The following is a 22,972-nucleotide window of genomic DNA, read 5'->3' on the forward strand; positions in this document are numbered from 1 at the left end:
GATTTTCACCCCACACCAGCACCGGACAGAGGAGGAGGAGCGCTCCGACAGCCTGACAGAAAAAATAAAAGCTACTTCACGCAAACAGACTGAAGTTTTATCATTAAGGAACACAGCTGTAGTCTTTGACACTTCGTGTCTTTTCAGTCATTATTTCCTGGTGATTTACATATCAGGGCTCTAGAGTGCGACCAATTTGGTCGTAAATGCAACCTGATTTCCTAATAATACGACTAAAAACACACACGTTTGTTGTTCTATCCTCATGGGGACTTTGCATTGACTTCCATTCATTTCCCTGTCATTTCTATAGCCAAACCTAACCTCCCAGGTAGGCTACACACCTGACCCAAACCCTAACCTCACCAGGCTGTGTGTACCAGGTAAATGATCAATAATTGGCCCCATCATGAAGCCAAAACATGTAGGCCTGCACACACGCATAGTGAAACAACCTTAGTTTTTATCTTTTATTTTTTCCAAATTGGAGTGTGAAGAACTTGTTTTTCTTGTTAACTGTGGAGATGAAAACAAGATGTGGACGGTTGCTTGCTCTTAAGTCCATCTTGTTAATTTAACATTCGGGGTCTACTCTGTGAGCAGCAGATCATGAGGAAGCTCACCTGTATGGCAGGCCGCTGTTACACTTAATCAGTTTCACCACAGTTACATTCCAAGTATCTGATATAGGTTCTTCTGGGTCTCAGGAGGATAAAACTAGACATATTAGATATTTAAGTGATATGATGTAAGATAATAAGATTCAACTAATGGTGAAATTGCAGACTTTTATGTGTTATTATTTAAAAAAATCTGCACAACCTTTTAATAAATATCAGTAATATTTCTGATATTAATCATTATTCTCTGTTCATCTTTCTGGTTTATCCAAGGCCAAAGATCCATCTTGTACAATTCTGGTTCAAATAAAGAACTTTCTGTTTACTAGATTGTTAACTAATTATTTTTGAGTTAATGTTGCCTTAATGAACAGTGATTAAAAAAATAACCTGTAAAACTCTGATGTTAGGCGACGTGGTTGAAAATTTGAGTGCACCTAACTATTGTGCTGGTGCGCCTAAGAAAAAATGTTAGGRGCACCGGTGCAACCAGTGCAAAAAGTTAGTCCAGAGCAGTGTTTCCCAAAGTTGGGGTCGGGACCCAAAGTGGGGTCCCGAAACATCAAAGTGGGGTCCTGAAAAAACATTTCTGAATTAATTACATTTTTGCCTTAGTTGTTACAAAGGAGTGAGGTTAGTATATTTAAAATGGATAAATGTTGTATAAAAAATATTGTTACTATGCCCATGTTTAGTTGACCTGATACAAATGTTTATCATCCAGCTGGGGGCTCAGGTCTCTGCTACTGTTGTTTTGTGGGTCAAAATCTGAAAAGTTTGGGAACCACTGCACTTTGGTTCCCAAAGTTGGGTTTGGGACCCAATTATGAGTCATGAAGCACCTTGGATAATCTCCAGAAATCAATTTAAAGGGTAATAAAATAATTGATGCTGCAATATTTTTTTCTATAATTATTACAAAAACACAAAACAAGTATAAATAAGTATTTAAATTTGTGTACAAGCTGTTTAAATAGTCAAAAAGCCTGTGTTTTTAGGGTTATTAACGTAGTTCGTGTACTCAGACCAGTAATATTTGGGGTCACAAGTTTTTGCCATGAAAATTTTGTGGGTCAGAAGATAAAAAGTTTGAAAACCACTGGTCTAGAGCAATGGTTCCAAACTTTTTGTCTTCTTACCCACAAAATATCRATGGCAAAAACTTGTGACCCCAAATATTACTGGTCTGAGTACCGTATTTTTTGGACTATAAGCCGCACCCGCCATTTAAAAAAAAAATCCGCCAACATTAACATATAAGCCGCACCAGACTATAAGCCGCACCCCCAACATAAAAAAAACAGTACACCCAAATTTGCTGTCAAAAAAGTGAATTCAACATCAAAACATAAAAAGCAAACCTTTAGGAATTAAAGTTCGGAGGAATACAGTTCATTTAACTGACCTTATTTTAGTAGTTTTCTTTAACAGTTTCTGGTCCAACAAAACGTCTCATTCATCGTCCTCCGGCGCACTAAAACCATCGAAGTCCTCCTCTTCAGTGTCGGAGTTAAACAAGCTGAGAAAAGCTGCGTCACACAGCGGTGTCTGTTCAGTGCTGCTTTCTGTGTCACTGTCCTCCCGGGGTAATGCTGGCTCTGAAGCTGTGCTTGGAAAGCCCTCCCGCTCCAGCATACGTCACTGCATGGGATTTCTTCCCCGGGGAGTGCAATGAGGAAAAAAAAGTCCGCGCTCTTCACTCGACGTTTATCCACAAACTGGTCCTGGATTAAGCGCCAAAGTTTTTATCAGTCAGATTCCACCGTGAAAAATGTCTGTTTTATCCCCTTTTATGAGTTTTTGACCATTGACTATCTTTAAATCGCTGCTTCCTGTTTCAACAGTCGGCTCTGGAAGCGATCGCTTTTTTCTTCTTTTTTTTCCTTTCTTTTTTGAAGTGAGTGGTTGAAGCAAATGGAGCATAAGAGCCCCCTGGTGGCTGAAGAAAAAAATCCACGTATAAGCCGCATCGGACTATAAGCCACATGGTTCAAAGTTCAGAAAAAAGTCGCGGCTTATAGTCCGAAAAATACGGTACATGAACTTTGTTAATAAACCTAAAAACACAGGCTTTTTGACAGTCCAAGCAGCTTATACACAAATATAAATACTTATTTTTACTTATTTTGTGTTTTTGTAATAATTATAGGGAAAATATTACATCAGCAATTATTTTATTACCCTTTAAATTGATTTCTGGAGATVATCCAAGGTGCTTCATGACCCATAATTGGGTCCCAAGCCCAACTTTGGGAACCAAAGTGCAGTGGTTCCCAAACTTTTCAGCTTTTGACCCACAGAATAGTACAAAACAGTAGTAGAGACCTGTGCCTCCAACTATTTTTGGATGATAAACATTTGTATCAGGTCAACAAAACATGGGCATAGCAACAATATTTTTTATARTACATTTATCCTTTTTAAATATACCAACCTCACTCATTTGTAACAACTAAGGCAAAAATGTAATTAATTCAGAAAATCTTTTCAGAACCCCACCTTGATGTTTTGGGACCTCACTTTGGGTCCCGACCCTAACTTTGGGAAACACTGGTCTAGAGCCCTGTGAAATTGGTTCTTCTGGGTCTCAGGAGGATATAACTTGACATTTTATATATTTAAGTGAAATAATATAAGATAATAAGATTCAACTAATGTTAATGAAATTGCAGACTTTTACGTGTCATTATTTTTAAAAAATCTGCACAATCTTTTAATAAATATCAGTAATATTTCTGTTATTAATCAATATTCTCTGTTCATCCTTCTGGTTTATCCAAGGCCAAAGATCATAGGGTCAAACTACAGGAGTTATCCATCTGAGGGACATGTGTCTAAAAGAAATTTAACCATGAAATGTTTAAGATGTTTATAAGACGTTCAGCTCTTAAACATTTGCACTTAGAATTTTATAGAATCACTTTAAATACTTTTCAGTAAGTTATAATTCTTGGACATTTCTGGTTCAAATAAAGAACTTCATGTTTACTAGATTGTTAACTAATTATTTGCGACTCGAGTTAATTGCCTTAATAAACAGTGATTAAAAAAATTAGATAACCTGTGAAACTCTGACGTTAAATGCGACGTGGTTGAAAATTTGGGTGCACCTAACTTTTGTGCTGCTGCGCCTAAAAAAGAAAAATATTAGGCGCACCGGTGCAACCAGTGCAAAAAGTTAGTCTAGAGCCCTGCATATGAATGTAATTTATATTGTGTTAATGTAATGTGGTTTCGTAGTATTAAAGAATTTATTTAGCTTATTTTTCCGACTTGTTCAACAAATAAATATACCTCTCAGACTGGGCTTACCACAGCTACAACCTGTCAAACAGCAGCCACGGTCTGTAGTGTGGAGCAAGGTTGAGGTAACGTCACACTCAGTACCTGGGGTTGTTACTTTGACTGGTTAGGCTGTTTGGATTAGTGAGAACATGTGATCACACACAACACCTGTCAATCTGTGCCTTTAAAAAAAGCCATTTTCTCCCTGAGAGCCTCTAATGTTTGACTGAGACCTCAACAGAACCAAACACTCAAACTCAAAAGTTGTTACAGCTAATCATCGTGTTTAGGAAAAGCTTTTTGTTTTACATTAAAACCACTAAATGATAAAAGATTTCTTACAGTTTAACCATAAAAAAGAGTGAGTCTGAGTACAAACAGAATCATATTTACCAACATCTGTTTCTACAGTTGTGTTTGACAGAACACTGGGAAACTGGGTGTGCAAATTACAAACTGGGTCTATACCATTAAAAGGGTCCAGGAGCAAAGCCCATCAGCACACCTGTGGTACTGACCCATCCATGTAGTAATAATGATAACTTCATGCAGTTTAAATCTTGGAACTCTGCACATCTGAAATGAGTGGTAGCAGTATACATGGAGATTAGATTTTTCATTCTTTTTAAGCTTAAAAAATGACGCGCGTATTATACTTAAGATGGTAATATACGAGAATAAATACAGTACTTCCAAATTGAGTTTTATGATTTTATATGTTGTGCTATATGAATATAACATCTGGTAACACCATCAGCTTCACAACCTGACTGTAGGCAGAGCTATGTCATCACGTCAGTTACAACCTGAGCCTGTGTCTACCTAATTAACTTTATGGTGATTAATGACGTTTGTTTTTGGTTTTAACTGTTTTTTTATGTTCTTGTTTCTAAAAGATGTGAAATCAGAGTTCGTGTTGCTAATGTAATGTGGTACAAAGGTTACTGAGAGACTACTGGCCCTGGTAGTATTTATTTATCATAGTCAGTGGTGGGCACCGTTCCCCTAAAGCACTAAAGCACTAATAGGTGAACTAATTTCCTGATTAGTGCTTTAGGGCTTTTGCTAATTTTAAAATTTATTAGTGGATTAGCACTTGCTAAATTTAGAAGCACTAGCTGAGGTCTATAAATGTTATTGATCAACGTTAATGTTAACAGCTGAGGGTGAAAACTGTCACTCATTTTGTTCATATGTGTCACTGATCCACCAGGTGACATATTAAAAATATATGAACTCAAATCCAGCTGTGGAGTCGATGCATCTTAAGAGAGCAACATGTAACTCGTTGTCTGTTGAATGTTCATGGGTTGACTGGGTTATTTTAGTGCTTTAGAATTAGGAGACGTAAATATTTGAATTAGTGTTTTAGGGCTAGTGGAACATATTTTTAAATGAGTGCTGCCCACCACTGATTATACAGTCTGCAGTTAGCATGGGCTGATCCTCGAGTGGGTCTGTTGTTGGTTTTTGTAACACAAGAATCGATGTACATCAGGGGTAAGATTATTCACAAATTTCAAAATTCATTTGATGTAATAAAACTTAAATCATCAAAACGATGCCTTTTTAAAATCAGATGGTGGAGCTATTTTATTGGTTCTGACCCATTATTTTCTAAGCTAGTTTTTATAAAATACCAAGTTTAACTGTAACAGGCGTCACGTATGAGCTCTTTAGACATCAGTGAGGATATTTCATTTTATCACAATCAGAGGCCCCAAAATCAAGCCTGAAATGCCCATCGTCATGATATTGACTGTTTATCAATAATCTGTCAATATGAAACACAAACCAAATTATTGCTTGTTCTAAAAAAGTTGTAAGTTTGTGTAACGAGCTGTGATGGTATAGAACAGTGGTTCCCAAACTTTTTATCTTCTGACACAGAAAATATTCATGGCAAAAACTTGTGACCCCAAATATTACTGGTCTGGGTACACAAACTTTGTTAATAACCCTAAAAACAAAAGCTACACAAATATAAATACTTATTTATACTGATTTTGTGATTTTGTAATTGTTATAGGGAAAATATTACATCACCAATTATTTTATTACACTTTAAATTGATTTCTGAAGTGCAGTGGTTCACAAACTTTTCAGCTTTGACCCACAAAATAACAGCAGCAGAGACCTGAGCCCACAACTGTTTTTGGATGATAAACATTTGTATCAGGTCAACTAAACATGGGCATAGCAACAATATTTTTTATTCTACATTTATACATTCTAGGCAACTAAGGCAAAAATGTAATTAATTTAGAAAATATTTTCAGGACCCCATCTTGATGTTTCAGGACCCCACTTTGGGTCCCGACCCCAAGTTTGGGAACCACTGGAGAAAGTACTGCTTCAATCAAATAATCAAATTTCATTTTTTAACATAAATATTAATATTTGCTTTATTTAACTGTTGTGTGTTTGTTTGTCTCATCTTGCCCGCCCTGACAGCACATGACTTGAGTAGTACTCATGTTGTTACTTGTACTTGTACTCAGTCTGACAGGACGTGGTGTTGGTGCTCATGTGAAACAGGACTTCAGCAGGTTTTGACACCTAGACCAGGGTGCAGATTAGGGCTGCCACAATTAATCGATTAATCGACGACTAATCGATCATTAAAATAATCGATGACTAATTTAATAATCGATTAATCGTTTTCTTTTCTTTTTTTGTTCTTTACTTTGTTTTTCTCTCCAAACTGCTTTGACACCTTCCACTGCCACGTCTGCCTTTCTGTCCTTGACACACATGCACAGTAGTGGTAACTGGGGTAGGCCGTGGACGTCACAAGACATTATACAGACAGGCTCTGGTATCATGGCTACCTGACAACAGAGCTCAAAGTGTGGGATCATTTTAAGAAAATGAAAGAGAAACCTGTGTAATATCTGCAGAGCAGAACTTACCTTCCACAGCAATTATTTTTAGTTAGCATATAGCTAAACTCTAACCATGGTTATATAATAGCAGCTGCATTCTGACGTGATAAGTTTTATGTTTTATATTCAATTAACGTATGATCTGATTAGTCGACTAATCGAATAAATAATTGGTGATTAATCGATTATAAAAATAATCGTTTGTGGCAGCCCTGGTGCAGATAGATATTAATATCTGATCTAAGAACAAAACAGTGCTTACAGTGATAGACTTCACTGCATGTCCATGCAGCAGTGACATAGAGAACTGACACATTAATTTGATGGTCATGTGCCAGTAGCTGTACCGCTCAGGGAGTGAAGCACCATCAGTTATAAACAACAGCCGCCCAACTTCTTCATGTTCTGTGAGACAGTGGAGCTGCTGACTCACCCAGTGTTTCCTCTCCTTAAACATAGATGTGATATTTTCACTGTGAGTGTGTGTGTGTGTGTGTGGCGAGGTTTATACACGTTGTGTTACTGATGAGCACTGATACAAGTGTTAATGTAATTAAATGTTTTTCTGTGTGTGTGTTGAAGGCATCACTCAGGCTACGCTCTCACTGCAGGTAAATGTGACCCAGCGACCTGTTTCATCAGACTTTACCTCAGTGAGGTCAGGACAAACGTCCGTGTGGTCGTAATAATAATAAGTTGATGCAGTTTAAATCTGCACGTCTTCAGCTGCAGAGCTGAAGTCCAGTTTTTTCGTCTTGTTTTAATTTGTCAGATCTTGCAGGACTGAGACTCTCCAGTATATGATGCTAACGTTTGTGTGAGACCGTATCCATGCTAACATGATGGAATCCATACCTGAGTAATTTCTACCTTCAGTTTGACGTTTCTCTTCAAAAATGTAATCCTGCTCCAAAGCAGCCGTCGAGTCCAGATTAAATCTAACGACTGAAGCGAACGAGCAGCTCAGGTATTTATCGGATCAGTTCTGAGGTCGCAGCAGATCCAGACTGGATGTAAACACAGTGGGCTGAGTGTGACTTCCTGTCTCTGTGGATCTGTTCAGAGCTGTGAACGGTCTGATGGAGGTCGTATCTGAAACATGAGGTGAACGACCCAGAAACACATCAGACCTGAGCAGAAAGACCTGCAGTGTGAACGGAGCCTGATGAAACTCACGTTTGGACAGGATCTGAGTGAGAGCAGTGTTTTCAAAGCTTTTCTCTGTGTGTGTGTGTTTGTGTGTGTGTGTGTGTGTCTGCCTGTGTGTAAACCAGTGATCAAGCTGTTTGTCTGGGTGGGCTCTTTGTTTTGATTTCTTCTCTTCTTCTCTCCGTTCCAATGCTTCCCCCCTCTCCTATGAAGCAAGGACAAGTTTGGAAGGTTTGCAAAATTTCTCACCTTCCACTGATGAACCCCCTTCCTCTCTCACCCTCCTCCTCCTCCTCCCCCTCCCCCACCTCCTCCTGGCTACCTGTACTGATCTGTTGGTCCCCTCCTTTGTACCCCACTCCTCCTCTTCATGTTTGAGTCTGTGATGCTGAGGATTTGGCCTGGGCTCCATCCACTCCTTCTGACCCACTCTGCAGGTTCTGTTCCTTTGTTTTTGCTGCATAAAAAGAAGATAAAATAAGAAATATTTCATTGTTCTCTAAGGGAAATTTGTTTCTGGCAGAGGAACACATCAAGACCAAAAATGTCACGGTCCAATTTTAAAACGATTTGATCCAAAAGGCTTTGTCATTTAGAGACATATGTCACTATTATGTGGTTACATTTTCACATGTTGGAGAAATATCGTTGCTAAAATTTAGATTCAACACATTTGACCAAAATTACCAATCACTGACGTGAATATATTAATTTAATGACAGAATTATGTAATATTTTTTATTCTTTATAATCAACTCATTTATTATTTATTATCTTCTTCAGACACAAACCTTGAGTTTAATGTTCCTGACAGAGTTAGATTAGTTACAGTTAGATTACAGTATAAACCAGAAACAAGCAGCTCACACGCCTCTGAGGATTATGGGTACATGTTACTCAGGTGATACATGCGTTTTACATAAACACAAAGTTTCCCACAGGTTTATGAGGGTTAGTTTCCTCATCCCACATTGCAGGAGTTTTAAACGTAAAATGTTTTCAACCAAAATATTAACAGGAAGTTTCCTCTCAGAGCAGTCAGATCTCAAACCCTGAAACTCTAAAGTTGTATTTTTCTGTCTGTAAACTCCTAAAGGATTTTGACCCAGACTTCAACACCCGATGTGCAAATTTATGTTCAGTGTGATTCCAAGTAAAAATGTAACATTTCTGGTGAATTTGAGGTTCCAACCAGTCCTCAACAGTCCAGTGAGGTACAATGTAAGTTGTTGTTTGAGACTCAGGACATCTTTACACAGCAAAAATGCCAGTGTTAATTTAACACCCACAGTGTTAATTTTAACACCGACAAAGTGTCTATATGTGTCCACACTTGCTGGTGCTAAAATAACATTTGTGAAAGTGTTAAATTTTAACACTCATTTCTTTGTTAATTTAACACCAACCAGTGTTTTAATATTCAACAATTCTTGGTGTCACATTAACATAAAAATAGTGTTTGTGTTAAATATTCAGCAATACGGGGTGTCATTTTAACATTTCAACAGTGTTAAAATGGTGTTGAAAGTAACACCCGTGTATTATTATTTTTATTAACGAAGGAAATTGTGGTGTTTGTAAAATTAACAGACTCCACAAGGTTTTAACACACCATCAAATTGAGAGTGTAAATTCAACACTCAGAGTTAATATCAACTCTCAGTAGTTAGTAGAAAAGTATAATGGAGTCACCCTTCTTCACACACCAGGAAGTACCTCTCACTCATGGTGTTGATTTTTGGCCAAAAACATGAACCCAAAGTTGAACAACTTGATCAAACTGAACAAGAAAACTAACCAGAACAATTAATTTTTACTCTCATGAGTGTCTTTAACAGTCATAAACATACAAAAACGTCATTTCTGCAAGATTTCTCAGCAAGGAATGCTGGGTAAATGCTGGTCTGTCTGACATGAGGTGGAAGAGGGCGGAGCTTTTCAGAATGCTTCTTTCAACACTTCATGGTGTCATATAACAACACTGTTTAGTTATATAAAAGACAACTGTGGGCGGAGCTTATTTAACACTGTCCAGTGTTGAGACAACACTGAGGAAACCAACACTGTGAATTAACACCAACACTGGGTGTGAGTGTACTCAGAAAGTGTTAAAATAACACTAGAGGGTGTTAAATCAACACCCAAAAGGTTAACACTGAAATTTTAACACTCCTGTGTTTGCTGTGTAGGTTCTAACTTGTTATAATTATTATTATTATTATTTTAGAAATGTATTCATTTAATTAAAAACCTAACAACTGTATAAAAATTCAAATAAATTAAATCCAGCTGAAGAAGAATAAATCTTATAATATCTGCCCCTTTATAAATAAATGTAAAACCTTCTAGTTTTAGTACCACGCCACAAAGTTCTTTACCGTTTAGAGCAGGACTGTCAGACAGGAAAATACTTCACTACCTAAAAACAGAAAAATCTTGTTTTATCACAAAGATATTCTGAAAAACTGTAGAAGAAATGTTTACTTTAGGATTTCTAGAAGCCTTTCCTCTGGGGTTTCTGGCTCTGATAAATTGTGAGGGTCAACAAAGATGTCACCACCTCCATTTAGTTAAAATTAGATTAATAATTTCTAAATATTTACTCTGGTATGTGAAAATACTGTACTCAATTACTAGTAGGGTTGGGCGATAAATTGATTTAATTGATTAATTTGAATTTTCCATTTATAAAGATTTAATTTAGGTAAAATCTAGATTTTTTTCCCACCAGTGCTCTCTGGGGCTTCTGTAGATCAGAGGTCACCCCACCTGTCCCTCAAGAAGCTTGGTACAACATGACAATATGGCAGCTAGCAAAGAGGATCTACTTCTGAAAAAGGCACTGTGTCTTCAGTTTTCTGGAACTGGTGAGGTTTTACCACCTCAGACTTGGAGCAACAAACACCTCACTGCAAAATCTGTTTGAAGACTCTTGATACAAAAATCAGGAGAACAACAAATTTGTTTCGACACCTGAATCAGAGACACTCCGTTAAGTGGGAAACAATCAATTAAAATCAAATTTGGGGTGAAAAGAATCTGACTTTTTTTTGGGGGGGTGCATATCACCCAGCCCTAATTTCTAGCAGTTTTTTTCCACTTTAGTGAGACTATCAGCTAGGGATGCACCAATATGAAAGTTTCAACCGATATTGATATCCGATATTAATATTAGTGTTATTGCCGATAACCAATATTTACTGATATTACACAAACACACAAATTATATTATACATATATGCACAAACACACTTGTGTCTTTTTTTTGATACGGTAAATAAATGACCAGGCCTCTGACATGGCTTCCTACTTCAGTTATTCCTGGCTATGCTGTGTCCATATCACTATCACGATCAAGATACCACTCAACCAACCATTTTGCCTCCCAAAACAGAAACACAAAGCTAAAACATGGAAAATCAGTATCGGACGTTAATATCAGCCCCGTTTTACGTATCGGGCCGATACCTATATTCTAAAAAATGACCAATATTGGCCGATACCGATGTCAATGCCAATATATCATGAGTCCCTACTCTCAGCAAAATAAGTGTTAAATAAAATGAACTGATTTATCAAATGTTCCCTCCGCATTTATGATTTAATTTACTCGAGATGAGTTAATCTGCTTCACATGAAAACATAAGAACCTTTATTTAGACTCTTGATCAATAATGTCTATCTAATCTACTTCTAATTCAGTTGTGGTTTGTTTTAGATGCACCGACACAAAAACAATGTTAGTTAGGAGATATTTAATCCTTCAAAGCTGTTGGGTTTATTTTGTGAATTGGTTTCAGAATATTTTGGTCAATAATCCTGTCCAATGTGAGAACTGGTTCAAGTGGTCAGATGGTTCTTAGCAGGTTGTGGTGGTTCTGGAGTGGGTCAGTGATCTCATGAGTCCGTCCTTTCTGTCGAGCCTTTCTTCTGCTCTTCTCTCAGCAGTTCCAGTCCCTTCTTGTGAGAAAGAAAAGGCTCACTGTGAGAAGTGACAGACATAAACGAGTTCACTTCAGGGAGGAAGTGGTTTGCGGTGGACTCAAACATTGCATCCAGTAATTAGCAGGCGTAATTAGTTTTCAGATGTACGTTTCCCCGGCCCGCTGCTATGTATTCAGGGTCCCCCACCGTCTGTCAGGGAGTGTGGGGCCCTTTGAGAAGCTCGGCCATTAATTTCTACCTGGAGTGTAGAAACAATGGTGGGGGCCAGACCCAGGTCTGTTCTGGTATCCAGACAACAGCCTCTTCCTGTCCCTTCCCGTCTGCTATGATTTTCAGCTTTCTCTCATGTCCCCCATCCCTTCATCCACTCCCACCCTCCTTCCATCCATCCCTCCATCAGCCCCAACCCAGTCAACCAGCTTACTCCACCAGCCTCCACCAGCACTAATGGACACCACACCAAATCAAGTTATTAATTGGTTTGAATAATTTTGTCCTGATAAAATAACAAAACCTTTCAAAAAGTAAAACAATTACTGAAATGTGATTACGTCTTTGATGGTGTCATGTGTACTGAAGTAATTCAGATCACTTGTTTAATCATGTATGATAGAAACTGTTAACTGAAATTTAATTTAAGTTATGCATGTTTTAGCCCATTATTACATTTTATTTCTGATGTAAAGAAATGCTGCTGAACACAAGGGTTAGGGCTTCTCACAGTTCAGAGTGCTACAATGAGATTTACTAAATGATTATCTGAAGGCATCATTAATGGCATTTTAAACTAAATCCTGAGAATAAACTCTGTCAGATCTGACCGGACTTTAGGAATCAAATGAACAAAAACAAAGTCACAACTTAGAGTCTTACTGAGTTCTGAGTATTTGTTACCATGTAACCAGTTTTGAGAAAATTGTGATTTAGTCTTGTACTCACGACCTGCAAAACTGTATTATTTTGTTGCCCACTTTGGTCCACTAAGGCCCCCTCTCCTCAGTTCAGCCTCGGCCAAATATGTCTCCATTTCTGGTTCCAACTGTGCTTTCAGAACCTCAGCAGTGGTTCTTAGCAGGTAGAACAGAGTATTGTGCGTTAACAACCTCTGCCCGTGGATTGGCTGAGCCGAGGCAGAACTTCTTCTTCCTGGAGAGAAGTGATGGAGGTGAGCACAGCTCGAGTGTCTGAAATCACCAGACATCCCAGGAGGTTTCGTACAAACTAGCCGCCCACGGTTACACACACTTACAAACAGTGCCGTAAAAAAATAATTGTCCAACTACCAATTTAACCACAACTTCTTTTATTTTCTTTTTACCTTTTCACCATATAGGCTGACAATTTACTCACAGTCACGCCCACAGAGTTAGGGACACACTGATATGGAGACTCACTTCTGAGCAGAACCACATCGTGAGACTGACGATAGAGACAGGGTTAATCTCCACTGTCATTATCACATTTCAAGAGAAATTTTGCTGCATAGATTTTTTTTCATCTGTTCAAAATGCTAGCGACATGAACTCCAGAGACACGAGGAAATGAGATGAAACCCCTTCTGTAAATGTTGTAAAAGAATCCTTTGTGAATGCTGCTCACCAGCCAGTGTCCAACAGTTGCAGTTCAGTCAAAACAACCAGACGGTTTTCTCCACTCAGTAGAAATCAACACAGTGGGGCTCCTGTCGTAAACCTGAGGCCAGTTTTATACAAGATGTGTGTTATGATTCTCAAAAACCTATTGTGAAATATAATTCTGTTTTGTTAACTGAATTACTTAGTAACTCAGAGCTCGATCCCTGCCTCTTGAACTACCGACTTTGGTTGCAGCTTTACTGGACAATTACCGTTTTTGTAAAACTTAACCACTCAGGTGTTGGTGGATTCTGATTTTTCTCTAAGAGCTAATCGAAACTTCATTCTTATAGTAAAGATTACGTATGAATGTTTTTGTCATTACTGCAACATTTTACCATCTTACAATGCCTCAGCAAAACCATGACGTCCAAGCAGGGATTAGTTAGAAGTTTAAAACCAAAATATTAATTGAAATTACAACAATGTCAGAGAATGTTGTTGGACAGCGTGCTAAGACTCAACACAGGGTCACCTGGTCTGTGTGGTGGTACAGGTCTAATTCAAGGTAAGGACTTGTTTTGATGCAGGTTTATTGGCTCTTTTGGATTTTGTTCTTTAGTGTCAAAAGACAGTGGTTGTAGTGTCTCAGGATCACAGCTAGAAACAACAGAGTTGTTATTACCTGCATGCCTGTGTTGACTAGTAATGCTACATTGTTTTCACAGTTTCCTGGTATGAGTCAGAGTTAAGTAGCTGAAGCAGAGATTTGTCTGTTGTGTAAGGTAAAGTAAGAGGTGTTGTCATATGTGGTTTGAGTTACAGTAGATTCTTGATTTCTTGATACTAAAATAGGTGACCCATCATATCGAAATGAGGATTAAGTCAAATTTGTTCAAAATGACCTAATTACATTTTCAGATTTCTGGCTTTAAAAGCTACATTTTGATACCTGGATCATTCTGTTATCATAATTAAATCTATATATATGACTTAATTTGTCTTGTTGGTTACAATAATACATAAATATTTGGTCTGAATCCTAATTTGATGTCATTTTATTGAGGAATTTTTGATGTCCTTATAAAGAGGAGACCTCAAATTATATTTGAATATTGAGATCTCCCGGCTAAAAAGAAACAAAACTTTGCTAGCTCACAGGGAAAATCTCAAAATTTTAAGGTGTTTTCCCTCAATATCAGTTTTTTTGTTGCTACTGCTCAAAAAAGTGTTTCAAAATTTTGTTTTATGATTATATTTCAGACAGTTTGTTCAAATGATACATCTATAAGGAATTTATTCATTATATTTTGACAAAATGCAGTTTTTGTTAACATTTTCGTCAAAACACTGTATTTGCCTATTTCTCCATATACAACTTTTAGACTTAATCCTCGTTTTGATGTGATGGCTCACATACTGTATATAATTTACCCTCACACTCACATGAATATCTTTACTTTGACCAGATCAAAAGGACAGTTATTTTGGAAATTAGCGTTAATGGTTTAAAAGCTGTTGATGTTAGAATCTTATCAGCTGAGAGAGATCTAGACAAATAAAAACAAGCTGAGACTCAAACTGAAACCATGTTGGTGAGTGCATGTGCATTTGTGTGGATTATGACAATACCATTACTTTAGAAAAACATCTAATACCATTTACAACATCACAAGAAAAACTTAAAAATCTAAATAAAACATTATAACAACAACAACTATACATTTTTAAGACAGACAGAGAACAAACACCTGACATAATTTAGAGAGAGATCAGACCAACACATGCCAAGCCCATTGATACGGGCTGTTAGGTCCCTGTACGACCGCTGTCAGAGCTTGGTCCGCATTGCCAGTAGTAGGGCTGCCACAAACGATTATGTTTATAATCAATTAATCACCGATTATTTTTTTTGATTAGTCAACTAATCGGATCATACGTTAATTGAATATAAAACATACAGCTTATCGTGCCAGAATGCAGCTGCTATTATATAACCATGGTTAGATATTAGCTATATGCTAACTAAAAATAATTACTGTGGAAGACAAGTTCTGCCTTGCAGATATCGCATTGCACGGGTTTCTCTTTCATTTTCTTAAAATGATCCAACAATTTCCAGCTCCATTGCTGGGTAACCATGATACCAGAACCTGTCTGTATAATGTCTTGTGACGTCCACGGCCTACCCCAGTTACCACTACTGTGCATGTGTGTCAAGGACAGAAAGGCAGATGTGGCAGTGGAAGGTGTCAAAGCAGTTTGGAGAGAAAAACAAAGTAAAGAACAAAAAAAAGGAAAACGATTAATCAATTATTAAATTAGTCATCGATTATTTTAACAATCGATTAGTCGTCGATTAATCGACTAATCGTGGCAGCCCTAGCTGGTAGTAAGTCAGACTTGTTTCCATTGAGAGTTGGACTCCACCAAGGTTGCCCTTTGTCACCGATTCTGTTCATAACTTTTATGAACAGAATTTCTAGGCGCGGTCAAGGTGTTGAGGGGATCCTTTTTGGTGACCTTAGGATTACATCTCTGCTTTTTGTGGATGATGTGGTCCTATTGGCTTCATCAGATCCTGATCTCTAGCTCTCACTGGAGCGGTTCACAGCCGAGTGTGAAGCGGCCGGGATGAGGATCGCTAATTTATGAACCTAATTTCCTTCTGGGATTACCTAATTTCCCTCTGGGATCAATAAAGAATTTTTGAATTGAATTGAATGGAATTGATCAGTGCCTCCAAATCCGAGACCATGGTCTTGAGCCGGAAAAGGGTAGAGTTCCACCTCCATGTCGGGGAGGTGGTCCTGCCCCAAGTGGGGGAGTTCAAGTATCTCAGGGTCTTGTTCACGAATGAGGGAAGAATGGAGTGGGAGATCGACAGATGGATTGGTGCTGCATCTGCAGTGATGCGGGCATTGTACCGGTCTGTTGTGGTGAAGCGAGAGCTTAGCCAGAAGGCAAAGCCCTCGATTTACTGATAGGTCTACGTTCCTACCCTCATCTATGGTCAGGAAATTTGGGTAGTGACTGAAAGAACGAGATCGTGGATACAAGCGGCAAAAATGAGTTTCCTCTGCAGGGTGTCTGGACTCTCCCTTAGAGAGAGGGTGATAAGCTCAGTCATCCAGGAGGGACTCAAGAGTAGAGCCGCTGCTCCTCCACGTCGAGAGGAGCCAGTTGATGTGGTTCATCTGGTTAGGATGCCTCCTGGACGCCTCCCTGGTGAGGTGTTCCGGGCACGTCCCATTGGGAGGAGACCCAGAGGAAGACCCAGGACAAGCTGGAGGGACTATGTCTCTCGGCTGGCCTGGGAACACCTTGGGATTCCCCCAGAGGAGCTGGTCCAAGTGGCTGGAGAGAGGGAAGTCTGGGTCTCTCTGCTTAGACTGCTGCCTCTGAGACCTGACCCTGGATAAGCTGAGGAAAATGGACAGATGGATAGTACCAACACCTGACCCTTTAGAGAGAGACCAGACCACACCTGACATTTCAGAGAGAGACCAGACCAACACCTGACATGTTAGAGAGAGACCAGATCAACACCTGACATTTTAGAGAGAGACCAGATCAACACCTGACATTTTAGAGGAAGCCAGATCAACACCTGACATTTTAGAGGAAGCCAGATCAACACCTGACATTTTAGAGGAAGCCAGATCAACACCTGACATTTTAGAGGAGACCAGATCAACACCTGATATTTTAGCAAGAGAGTACCAACATCTGACTGCACAAAGTCTTCCCAGCACCTCCCAAAGGGTTCAGGGCTGGACTCTGATCTGGCCAGTCCATGTGTGAAAATGATTCCTGAACCACTCCTTGAGCTAGATGAATCCTGGCATTGTCATTTTGGAATATGGCTGTGTGAATCCTTTGATGGAATAACCTGGCCATTCAGGATATTCAAGTAGTCAGCTGACCTCATTCTTTGGACATTTAACCTTGCTGAACCTAGATTAAATCACCTGGCCCCACAGCCTGTACAGTAGGCGTGATGGGTTCATCACTTCACCAGCCCCTCTTTTTGCCCTGATGCACCCATCATTATGAAACAATGTGGACTCAGACCACATGAACTTCTTCCATTGCTCCAGAGTCCAGTCTTTGTGCTCCCTAACAAACTGAAGCAGTTTTTCCCCAATAGTCTCACTGAGTTTTTCTTGTAGCTACACAGCTGTTTAGTCCCGATCTCTTGAGTTCTTTCACGTTGTGTGTAGAAATGTTCTTACTTTCACTAATAAATACAGCGGTGAGCTGTACTGTTGTCTTTCTACTGTTTGATTTCACCAAATGTTTAAGTGATCACCATCATTCAAGATTTATTTTGACCACATTCCTTCCTGGAAGATGTTTCTTCACTGTCTTTTTCAGTTTTTAATAATGTATTAGACTTTAGTAGTTTCAATCTCTTCAGATGTTTTCTCTGCTTGATGCCAATAATCAGACTCTTCTGAAAAATGTGAACATCTTTTGTTGACTACAAGATGTGTTTTTAGACATAGTTGTTTAACAAATGAGTAACTGCTCTTCAACAATTAGGGTTAAATGTATTTATTTATTTAACCAGGCAAATCCCATTGAGATCGCAGATTTCTTTTGCAAGGGAGGTCAACGCCTGAAGGCAACCTACTGTACAAATTTCTGTGGAAATACCTCGAGTTTCAACACACCTCTGTTTCTGCCTCACTCTGACATCTCTGTTATCATTACCTTTTTATTGAAGTTCTTCCTCCTTTATTTTTTATTTTATTAACACGTTTATTCTCTCTTTGAGCCAGTCCCCTTCTAACTCTTATCTGTCCATTTCTCTGCCTGTTAACCACTCAGGTAGTTTCACACAGAAACTATTTTTTCCCGGAGTGTTTTTCAGTGCTTCTCAACCTTTTGTGATAATTTTGTTTTTTGTTGATATTGGATCCAATTATTTTTTATTGCATGTATGGTATGTATGTTAGTGATGAAACCATTCTTTGATTGACAGCTAGCTTAAGGTACTCTTATAGTTGAGACCCCCTCAGTCTTTACAGACCTTTGTAACCTGGTTTGTTAAACTCAGACGCAGCCTCAGGTTCTGCTCTTTTGTCAACCAAACCATGACTGACGTAGTTATGACCAGTGGTGTGGAGAAAAACAACTGAAACTTTCGAGCAATAGATAAATTCAGATGACTAAAACTATTAACATCTACAGATGCAATCAGTTTGGTTGTTCCAATTTATTCAAAAAGAGAAATTGTCAAAGGTGAATAAAATAACTTAAAACTAACAAGTAATAATTTCGTACAGTTGTACCTACAGTGACACACAGAAGAGGCTCGATTCTGTTCTGGTGCTGCTTTGCTCCATCTGACACGGCGTCTTGAATCTGCGCAGGGTACATTGAAATCTCAAGACTATCAAGGCATTTTGGTGTTACACATGCTCCAACAGGACCATGACCCAAAACAACTTGATTTTCTGAATCACTGCTCAGCTCTGGTGGCTCTCCTCCACATCAGGCTCTGTGTTTTACAGTTAAACATGTTTTATCAAATATTTAAAAAAAATAAAGTTTAACCTGCAACCCTCAACCTACCCAAAATCCCCTTGTTGGCATGTGCACCTGTTAGACTGTTTTCATGTCTCGACCATTCATCTGGTCTGAAAATGACACCAAATCTCATCAGTGCTCAAATTTCATTCACTCAGACCCCTCCACATCTCTCACCTGGGATAACCCATGCTTCACTGCATTAAGTCACTGTATCCAACATGTCAGATCACAGTGAATTAACCTGTGAAAGAAGCTGAAACAGAAGCTTTCAGTTTCAGCAGCAGCAGTTCTGTTTGTGTTTTGTCTCTCCTCACCGACTCTTCTCCTCTCTTCCAGGCCTGTGGCGACCCCAAGGCAAAACCCTCCTACCTTGTTGACAAAAACCTGGAGTCTGCTGTTAAATTTATAGTTAGGAAGTTCCCTGCTGTGGAGACACGCAACAATAACGTGAGTATTGGTTGTCTTTAATGTGCTTCCTGTCGTATGCTTGGTTTGGTTGTTTTGTAGTTAATTTATTTTGTAGCTTCATGTTGTGAATCTAGGAGAGTTAGAAGCTACTCTATAAGACTTGTTAAAACCCTTTCACCTCCAGAAGTTTTTAAATTGAACATCATCTGACAGCAAATCTCTGCACGAGTTTTCTTACGCAGGTGGCAGGAAGTTAGTCTCGATTTACAATTTAGGGCCACCTTTAAAACAAAATGTAGGTTTTATCCAGCCATATGTACAGTCTAAGGACTTAATCAGATCAATACATAACTTCCTTAAAGTTAACCTGCACATGTATCATCCTTTTAAATATTTTGGAATAGATTGATTTCTGTAATAGTTGGAAAAGAGTCACTTTGCAGATAATCATGTTTGATTAAACAGTACACAGTTGAGTATTGTTGTGTTTAATACTCCTGATAGTTGTTGAAGTTTGTGTAATAGTTTTTAACTAAATGGTAACGTAACACCAATTAATTACAGGATTCCTATTCAGTCCTGGAAAAATATGGCAAAGCTTGGAATTTGTTTTGAGTATTTTCCAGATCTGAATATATATGAAAAATAATAGTCCTTTTTTTTTTCTTATTTGATTAAACAAAAAAAGTAAATGAAATTGTTTAGATAAGAAAAATATACACACAATCATCACATGTTCAGTTTGATTAATGCACATCAAGTGTACATTAATTATTATTGATGTAAAATGCTACTACAACTAAATAGACTAAAATGTTTCTTTAGTTTGTCATTTTTGTGGTTTCAGAGCCAGACTGAACGCTATTCCTTCAAAAAGCACAAATTTACAAATGTTATCCCTGGATAGCTTTTAGTAAGTCTGTTTTGGAGATGTGATGTCAAATTTATTTATATTAAAACAACAAAAGCTGACCAAAGTGCTTTACAGTTCAATCAAGACTTGTATCAAAAACAAAACAAATGATACAGATGCAATACAGAAACACATTATAAAAAACATCAGCTCTTAATGAAGCTCCAACTTGGTCTTAATCAAAAGCTAAAGAAAAGAGATGAGTCCTCAGCAAAGATTTAAAAGCCTCAAGATGGGCAGGGGTTGTCAAATACTTCAAGTCTATTTAAGTTGGGCCAAAGACCAAACGTAACGTCACCATATCCCTTTTCTTTAATATACTGCTTTATTTCAACAAACCTACCCACTGCCCTTGTCTTGAAAACTAGAAGAAAGGGAAATCAACACAACTCGCAGTGTTCCAGTATCTGTTTGTACATCAGTATTGTATTTTGAAAAGATTGTAAAGTAGAAATTATTGTCACAGGTGAAGGCAGTGAGCATAGCATAGCATGCTTAAACGTTCAAAGAAAAAAATATTTTTTTTCCTAAAATGTCAAAGTTCCCCTGGAAACTGTTACACGTAGACAGGTCTGTGGACCCTCAAAGATTCCCCAGTTTTTCCTCTACCATTGCACAATGGGGGTGGCCTGGCCCCACAAAAGAACAGACCACCCCACCTATCAACTCCTGACCATAAAGTCGATTATTAATTATTATTATTTATGGAAGTTAGTTTTGACCCATTTTTTAATGTATTACCACAGTGAGTTTCAGTATTTTCTTGTATATAACTGAAATATTGTGTTGCGGAGGATTGTTCCTCTTAATTTCTAATTTCTTCTCCAGTTTCCTCCCGCTGTAGGGAGCGAGGGAGAAATTATATCCTACGTCACGCAGAGCGAAGCATATAAACAACCATAGTTGTTTTTTTCACACTGTAGTCGGAAAAATGTCTTCTTTTTTTTGTCTGTGGTATGTAGCCAACAAAAGTTGCAGTAGACAGATCTGTGGACCCTCAAAGACTCCCCAGTGCAGTACTACCTTGGTATGAGGCCATCAGCACCAAACCATCACAGTACCAGAACACGTATTGTTACACCCTGATGTACCGGTCCAAAGCATCAACCTCAAACTACCACAGTACCAGAACACGTATCGTTACACCCTGATGTACCGGTCCAAAGCATCAAACTCAAACCACCACAGTACCAGAACACGTATCGTTACACCCTGATGTACCGGTCCAAAGCATCAGCACCAAACCACCACAGTACCAGAACACGTATCGTTACACCCTGATGTACTGGTCCAAAGCATCAGCACCAAACCACCACAGTACCAGAACACTTATTATTACACCCTGATGTACCGGTCCAAAGCATCAGCACCAAACCACCACAGAACCTTCCATCCATGGATAGATGGATTAAAAAAAACTCTCATCGAATCCAAGATTTTAATTATCATGTAATTGATAAATTACACCTGTGCTCATCGTGATAGGCCTAAGCACAACTGTGTAAACATTTACAGATATTTGGATGTCTAAAAGAAAAAGTTAAAATGTAATGAAAGTTTCAAAAACATGAATATATAAGTTTATAGTTTAATAATATATCGTGTAGGAATCCTGTAATGTTTAATATTTGTGTTGATGTGTTTGAGTGAAATTAACTAATCATCATGTTTTACATGTCTTCATCATGCAGCAGACCGTTTAGATCATGTGTGTTTGTGTGTGTGAAGCTTTATTGAGTATAACTGTGCAATGATTGTCTCTTACGTTGTTTTCTGCTTTGTTTCTGTGTTTGTTTGTGTTCTGCATGCTAAACTTGGCTTAAACCGGACTTGTGCTTTTTGGTAAGTTTTTTTGTATCTAAGTTTTGAACTTAAGTTTTGTGATGTACTTTTTGTTTACCTGTGTGTTTTGCTTTGGCAGCAGATTTAAGTTTTGTCCTTCACCGAATGAGTGTGTGACAGCAGACTGGGTGACAAACTGATTGGCTGGAATAAGGAGTTAAAAAGCAGATAAGCTGTTTGCTCTGTTTACCAGATTGTGTCCATAATATCTGATGAGAATCATCAGATCATTCTGTTTCAGTCTAATCAATGATATTAATCGTAATTTCTGGACCTTTAGATGAGATGATACACGTTTTAACTCCTTGGCACAGCATCAGTTTGTCACACTCCTCTCATCATCATCTGGACTTGTTTCCTCTTATTCTGATGATTAACCTATTTTAGACCTCAGCTCTGAGCTGAAACACAAAGCTTTGCAGCTGAGTTAAATCCACCTGCTTCAGTGCTGACTCTGTTTTTCTAATGAAAGCAGCTCATCAGAAGATTGAAGCTGCAGTCTTAAAGTTAAACTCGTGTTTCTGTTCAGGTTTTGGAATAGCATCAAACCCACAACAATAGAAACAAAAAGATGTGTTTTGTCTTTTATTTACATGTGTTAAATCAATGTAGACAAGAAGTTTCTCCAGCTGTTTCACTAACCCTCATCATGTTGTAGTGAGCTGGACTTCCTTTGGTGAAATCCAGTTACATCAACCAGTTAAACTTTATTCTGCACAGCTTCAGCAGTTTGTCCGGCACTCCGACCGTGAAGTTACATCATTCAATCTGCTTCACTTCCTGTGTTCCTGCAGCTGCGTGCTGAGAGGAAGA

The 22,972-nt window shown here is 38.3% G+C and overlaps 1 protein-coding gene across 1 annotated transcript in view; it reads left to right on the plus strand.

The window, feature by feature from the left end:
• nckap1 (NCK-associated protein 1) overlaps positions 1-22,972 on the plus strand; it is a gene marked incomplete in the record, with an annotated part of 56,035 nt that overhangs the window by 2,930 nt on the left and 30,133 nt on the right. Inside the window, 2 exon segments of the mRNA XM_014025438.1 lie at positions 8,153-8,170; positions 19,333-19,443. Of these exon segments, the coding sequence (XP_013880892.1) occupies positions 8,153-8,170; positions 19,333-19,443 (129 nt within the window).

The sequence above is a fragment of the Austrofundulus limnaeus genome, unplaced genomic scaffold (genome assembly GCF_001266775.1).
Source record: "Austrofundulus limnaeus strain Quisiro unplaced genomic scaffold, Austrofundulus_limnaeus-1.0 Scaffold476, whole genome shotgun sequence".
NCBI lineage: Eukaryota > Metazoa > Chordata > Actinopteri > Cyprinodontiformes > Rivulidae > Austrofundulus > Austrofundulus limnaeus.